The sequence below is a fragment of the Lottia gigantea genome (assembly GCF_000327385.1).
Source record: "Lottia gigantea unplaced genomic scaffold LOTGIsca_179, whole genome shotgun sequence".
NCBI lineage: Eukaryota > Metazoa > Mollusca > Gastropoda > Lottiidae > Lottia > Lottia gigantea.
This window is the reverse complement of record NW_008708290.1, coordinates 936-8,035: the sequence shown is the minus strand read 5'-3', so window position 1 is coordinate 8,035 and position 7,100 is coordinate 936. Positions and strand designations below refer to the sequence as shown.

Here is a 7,100-nt window from a genome sequence, read left to right as displayed (position 1 = left end):
TTAAAAGATATTATAACTCTATGGGACATGACAATTGTCTAATATATGGTTTGACATAAGTATTTTCGTTTGTTGAATGATAAGTAGAATTTGATAATAAAAAATGTATCAACTAAATGAGTTTCATTAGTTTGTTAGGTTGAAATATCATAATATTACATTATGATACAAAGTTATAGCTATGTATTGGGTAAATGTTTTGGTTGTAAAAAGCAGTAGATATCCTATGGTATGTTAATAATATAAATCTATAACGGAGTATTAACGTTTGTGTATACATGCTTCCGGTTGTTAAAAGACAGAAATGTGTTCGTGAAGCTATCACACGATTGCCGTGTGCTTACCAAACGAATGAATTTGTTTATACCGGAAGTGACACGCTGCTATTTTTGTTTATATGCTATTTTACAGTTTGGCTTTGTTGTTTGTCACTGTCATTTGTATCAAACATGAACATTACCATATTTAACCCAAGTGTTTGAGAAAATGGAATCTCCGGAGTTGTTGTTTTCTCTTGTTTATGCTTTTTTAAGCGTTTGTTTTGTGGCACCTCCGACAGAATTCGTGTCTGGTGGATTGACAATCCAGAATTTGTTTTCAAATTTCCTTGGGAGCGAAGAACTAAATTTCATTTATTACCACATTCGACGAACAACTGCAACTCTTGTTATACATTCATTTATTCCCCTTGGTAGGATTCGCCAACCTTCCTTTATTAATAATGATAGTTGATTGACTAACTGTCTTTGAAGTCACAGGACAGGAATAATTCAGTGCTACTTCATTTATGTAACTCTTTAAGATTTTAACTTTTTATACACACTTTGCTCCAAGAAGTTTCAGTCAAAATTAATCAGAAATGCTTCATTGATATTGTTGTGGAGAATGATTACTGTTCTGATTGGCTTATGCCCTACTGTTGCATTTCTGAATATTTTGTTTGGAATATTGGATTGAGTCACTCTAAAATTAAAAAGTGGCTGGATATCATATGAAATAATATAATCAATGTATTTTGTCATATTTTCAGGTTATTATTTTGGTTTAGTGATATGCTCTCCACATTTGAACTTATTCAACATCTTTCAAACCTCTTTATTATGGCAGATATATTTTGTGATTAGTTTGACATTATGTTTGAGAGCTTGTTTGTTTGCATTCTGGTGGTCTAGAGGAAAATGGAACAACCATCCAATAGCTCAGGAATTAAGACTTCTCTCTGAAGATGGCAACTGGAGATCTGTGGCGTCCTCTATTGATATTGAATTCCGACGTGTAGATAAGTTCACTACTGGTGGATTTGGAAGGAGAGTGATAGTGACTGATTCTTGGGTGATGAAAACTTCGGCGTATTATGTAAATGTAGCAAGACAGAGTGATATCCATTTAACATTATCCCATTCCGAGGAACATGCTCTGTCTTATGAAAACAATACCACAGCCCAGTTTTTATCTATATCTGTTTCAGGAATTAATCCAAAATTAAAACCTTTTCATATTAGGTAACTAAACTTTATTAATCTTATAATCTTGTTTTCAAGGTTTTTACAGGTATGTTTCTGTACCTTTAATTACAATGTCCTGTACTAAGGGACTCTTTTTCTTAAATTTCCTCATATTTTTCAGATTAAATGCTTTAGAGTATGGTGATTTAAAAGAAAAATTAACTTTACCAATAAGGAATGTAAGAAGTATAGTAATAAGACAATCATTAAGCGATCAATTTTTAGAAGAATTTCGAAATCAAGTCAAGGAAAATCCAAAATATAGATTACCTCAAGATACGGTGAGTAGATTTACGTTGTTATTAGTCTCTTATATTAACATTGTCTATTATTTCTTTCAAAGTTTTGGGTTACTATGAAGTGTACCATTTTATATAAGGATATATCTTGAAAGCAGCTATTTAAATACACTTGTAAAATTTATAGGCTTTAAGGTAAAATCTTCTCCCTGATTTGCAAGATGTGGCATGGTCATAAAATATTTACATAATTTTCTCATGATATAATTCATTGCATGCCTGTTAAAACCTCCTCCCTTAATATACCTTTTCTACTAGACTTATTAAAATACATGTAATCAAATTCCATATTTATTGCAGGAGGTAGAAAACTGTATAGGCTGTATGGTCAAACCATCTAATGTTAAATTAAGAAAAGAATGTAGTGATCTCCCAGATGGAGAGTGTCAACAGTGTTATTGTCGTCCAATGTGGTGTTTAGAATGTATGGGTAAATGGTTTGCTAGTAGACAGAATCAACAAGAACCAGAGACATGGATGTCCAGTATTTCACCTTGTCCGACATGTCGAGCAAAGTTTTGTGTTCTAGATGTGTGTTCTGTTTTAGGGTAGTAAAAGTGCCTTTCGAGATACTTCATACTTGTTTTTGTTACAATAAATATCTAATTATTATTTTGTATGGTAAATATTTTCTAGTCTTTCAAGGGATTTGGATTAACGGAGTTAATAGCCAATTGGATGGTAATGTATTTCAACAGATCTTGGAATTTTTACACCAAATATCCTCTGAAGACATTTCAAAGACTGACTTGGAATATGAAATTTATCATCCAGACTTAAAACAAACCAAACCAACAACATAAGCCTGTGTGCTAAGTGTGGATATGTTCTATCAGCTTGAATGTAACAGTGACTGTTCCACTTTGAGACAATTTTGGAGCAATTTTTGAATATAGAACTCATTACATCATTTGAGGGAATGGTTAGGATAAAAATAAAATTCATAGTGAACATTCAGATTTTTATTATATATATATATATATGTACACATACATCTGATTTATTACTATTTGATATATTACTATACATTACATATATACATACAGATAGACAATTTATACCTTCCAATTATTCCGCTAGCATAAACTTCATCAGTATCTGGATTGATCATAATAAAAGGCATTTTAAAGAAGTTTTTAAGACAATGGTACATTAGGTTTTTGTTTTGATGAGCAAATTGTGATATAGACTTAAAGGCATTGTAATGGGGTTTTCTCACTTGCAGCATAAATAACTAACTCTAATCACAAGACATGTTATCATAGATAGGTAGGATAAATGCTGTTCATGGCATACAAGTTTTGGCAACATTTACATATTATCTTTACAAAATAAAATATTAAAATAAATAATATACATACAAATAAAATGAAAGAAAAAATGAACACATGTTGAATACATTAAAATTTTTACAAGATGTGATTACTGTATCTCATTTGAAGATACTTGAACAAGAATACAGCCTTATATACCTGTTACTCTTCACATTATAATGATCATGACAGATTTTTTACTACAATGAAGACCAATTTGAAACCAAGCCGTCTTTTAAAGTAAGCAAACCAACCCAGTAGGTACAATTCAGCTTCTATGCTTAACTGCTCCCATGAAATAACTTTGGGTTTTACTGCATATATGGTAACTACATTTCCATGCGTTAATTTTCTGTAAATTTTCAAAGGAGCCAGTATTGTGGTCTCTCTTTACAGATTGTTGTATCAGCTCTGCTGTGAACAATATACAAGATTCTAGATATGTTTCCAATTTTTTGAAAGTGTATCATAGATATTAATAGTAATTTTGATTTAATCAGTGTTTCTCTTCATTTCCAAAATGTTGACCACATTTAGATGCCACTAACACAAATACTATCCAAACCAGTTATAAGCTATAACTCTCTTATACACATGTCATAAAAACTTCACTCATTTGCCAACAAATTTCTCTTATGCAATAGAAACAAATATCTTGACATGTTTCTGATATCATTAGTCTGTAAAATATGACAGTATTATGATGCTTGTGAGAGTTCCATTAACATGTCATGATGTTGAGTTGCTAAATTAGAGACATGTTTCCTAACATCACATGTTATAGACCGTACCTGTAAAATATTACAATAAATGATATTAGCAAACCTGAAAGACCACAAAGAAGCAGAGAATATGATATATTCATAAATTTGAAAAGCAATTAAAATTGTGAATTTATGCTGCTCTTTTAATATGAATTTTGCTGTCTTTAAGCAAGTCATGTTATACAATAAATATCCCTAAATTCCTCACATATAGCACGGAAATGTTTTATAGAACATAACATTTAATTGGTTGAATATTAAATAACAGGAAATGTATAACAATTTTGTTCATCATAAATGGCAAAGAAAGGAAAGCAAGAAAGAAAAAAAGCACCAAATGATAAATCCAGATTGTAAAAAAATAAAATTTTTGTAAACTTACAAGTTGAGTAAAGAATGGTGTTTCTTTTGGTTTTTCTGAATATCTTTCAAACTGATCTAAATTATCTTGTAATTTTAATGTTAAAGTATCATAATTACTCCTGACAACTTCCAGTACTTGATCTTCTGTTAATGTATTCAGATTATTAGCTGCTGACCAGGAATCAACTTTAGGAGTAAAATGGTTGATAATTGCTCTGAACAAAAAAAATCAAAATACTGTAAATCATTAGTTTTTGTAAGGTTAACCAATCCACAAATTTATGTCTTACAACATTAAACATAAACACTATAGTACTGCCAGTGTAATTAGTAATAGCTTAACAAACAATGGTTATTAACAATAATTATGGTATTAGTTAATTAGTTAACTAGAAAACAATAGTGGTGAGATCCCAAGAGCTTTGACAAAATAAAAAAACAATACTTTGATAAAAGTTTAGAACTAGAAAATAATAAAGTGGTGAGATCTCAAGAGCTTTGACAGAATAAAAAAAAAGATGCAGAAAATAGAAATTCCCACAAAACAAATGCTTGTATGGAATAATTACTGAAAATAAGTTTTAGTGATAGTTTATCTATATGTCTTACCTTATATTGACTAGATTATTGGTTAGTCTAGCAGCAGAATCTTTATATTCACCATCTGTTGTTGTATATCTTAAAGCTGGAAGGAAAGTAGGATATTTATTCATCCTGAGGGAGAGTAGTTTAGATTTAACTCTTTTACCTTGATATTAACAAAAAATGAGGAAATTGTTGCTTTGAATATTCAAAACAGAAAATGTTGATAAATCAGGTAAATTGGGCGACTTTTGAATATTTTGTGATTAAAGTATTAACTTTGAAATGTTTTGTGGAATAACCTGATACTAGTGCTGGGTAATCAATCAACTATACAATACGATATGGGGTAATTGGATAATAATTAATATTTTATCTTCAAAGTTTCTTTATATTATACTGATTCATAACTTTATAACTGTGATATTTGGTAATATAGTTGATAGAAGTGGTTAGCATCCACTGTCTTATAAAAAGTTTCTAACAATTTCAGTGAAAAAAACTGTTATACCATAAACAACTTAAAAAATTTTTTCACTCTTTTATGGAATAATAGGTATCGCCCAGTATCGATACATGACGTTATGATACAATATGCGTATCGTGGCATGTTGTAGCCTTAATGTTGGAATGGTAACTCTACTTGTCCTGAAAAGTATGTTATATCCAAAACAGCATAAAATAACGTAACTTTTACTATGAAACGAAGCTATAAAAACTCTTTTACTTACCCATGGAATACAAGTTATCAAACACTTGATGCATTCTAATAATTTCATAATACAGTTCATCATAGCTATTAGGATTAGGTAAAAATGTATCACCATATGTTACAAATAAATTAAATACATTTACAACCTAAAAAGGCAAAGAAATAAAATAAGATATAATAGAAACGGTATTAAGAGACCACTCCAGGAAATAAACCAAAACTGTCTCTTAATGAAGGTTGTCTCTAAGAAAAGCGAATTGCCAATAAACAATAATCTCATTCAATCTCACCTATATATGAAACCACATGATGTTAATATAAGGGAGATAATGAGAACCAGCAATGATTCATTTTGATTTCACTGGAGTGAAAATACATGAGCGTCTGTCACAAAATGAAGGTGGTTGCTTATCAGTCATAAACTATATTGAAAAGTTGTAGGGGGGATTTTTATTGTGGTCACATATTAAAGGTGGTTGCTTAATCAAGGTGGTATATATGTATGTATGCTGGCCTTTATTCAGTCAAAACTCATAAACATGTACTAATTGTAATATAAGTTCCATTATCTATGGGTTTTCAAGACTTCAACCATACAATATTAACTTTAATTCATTTATTGGGGCAGGATATATAGACAATTCATTTATTGGGACAGGATATATAGGGACAATTCATTTATTGGGGCAGGATATATAGTGACAATTCATTTATTGGGGCAGGATATATAGACAATTCATTTATTGGGACAGGATATATAGACAATTCATTTATTGGGACAGGATATATAGGGACACAATTCATTTATTGGGACAGGATAAATAGGGACACAATTCATTTATTGGGGCAGGATATATAGGGACACAATTCAATTATTGGGACAGGATAAATAGGGACAATTCATTTATTGGGGCAGGATATAAAGTAACAATTCATTTATTGGGGAAGGATATAAAATAACCATTCATTTATTGGGGCAGGATATAAAATAACAATTCATTTATTTGGGCAGGATATAAAGTAACAATTCATTTATTGGGGCAGGATATAAAGTAACAATTCATTCATTGGGGTAGGATATAAAGTAACAGTTCATTTATTAGGGCCAGATATAAAGTAACAGTTCATTTATTGGTGCAGGATATATAGACAATTCATTTATTGGGACAGGATATATAGTGACAATTCATTAATTGGGACATGATATATAGGGACAATTCATTTATTGGGGCAGGATATACAGGGACACAATTCATTTATTGGGACATGATATATAGGGACAATTCATTTATTGGGGCAGGATATAAAGTAACAATTCATTTATTGGGGCAGGATATATAGTGACAATTCATTTATTGGGGCAGGATATATAGGGACACAATTCATTTATTGGGGCAGGATATATAGTGACAATTCATTTATTGGGGCAGGATATAAAGTAACAATTCATTTATTGGGGCAGGATATATAGGGACACAATTCATTTATTGGGGCAGGATATATAGTGACAATTCATTTATTGGGGCAGGATATATAGGGACACAATTCATTTATTGGGGCAG

General features: G+C 30.6%; 2 protein-coding genes across 2 annotated transcripts in view; one reads left to right on the top strand and one right to left on the bottom strand.

The window, feature by feature from the left end:
* Positions 1-378: 378 nt before the first annotated feature.
* LOTGIDRAFT_205320 (hypothetical protein) lies at positions 379-2,418 on the top strand. Its single transcript, XM_009052030.1, has 4 exons — positions 379-691; positions 1,031-1,502; positions 1,627-1,786; positions 2,105-2,418. The coding sequence occupies exons 1-4, from the start codon at positions 487-489 to the stop codon at positions 2,354-2,356; spliced, it is 1,089 nt and encodes a 362-aa protein (XP_009050278.1). The 5' UTR covers positions 379-486; the 3' UTR covers positions 2,357-2,418.
* A 1,397-nt stretch (positions 2,419-3,815) lies between these two features.
* The window catches only part of LOTGIDRAFT_142382 (hypothetical protein), a gene marked incomplete at both ends in the record, with an annotated part of 4,052 nt that continues 767 nt past the window's right edge, over positions 3,816-7,100 (bottom strand). The window contains 4 exons of the mRNA XM_009052029.1: positions 3,816-3,908; positions 4,264-4,459; positions 4,854-4,929; positions 5,558-5,684. Coding sequence (XP_009050277.1) covers positions 3,816-3,908; positions 4,264-4,459; positions 4,854-4,929; positions 5,558-5,684 — 492 coding nt within the window. The remainder of the gene's footprint in view (positions 3,909-4,263; positions 4,460-4,853; positions 4,930-5,557; positions 5,685-7,100) is intronic.

Bases quoted from the DNA above. Each gene is read 5' to 3' on its own strand.
- LOTGIDRAFT_205320 (XM_009052030.1), top strand. From the start codon at position 487: ATGGAATCTCCGGAGTTGTTGTTTTCTCTTGTTTATGCTTTTTTAAGC. The intron at 692-1,030 runs GTAGGATTCGCC...TCATATTTTCAG, and splicing joins ACATTCATTTATTCCCCTTG to GTTATTATTTTGGTTTAGTG. The intron at 1,787-2,104 runs GTGAGTAGATTT...TATTTATTGCAG, and splicing joins ATAGATTACCTCAAGATACG to GAGGTAGAAAACTGTATAGG.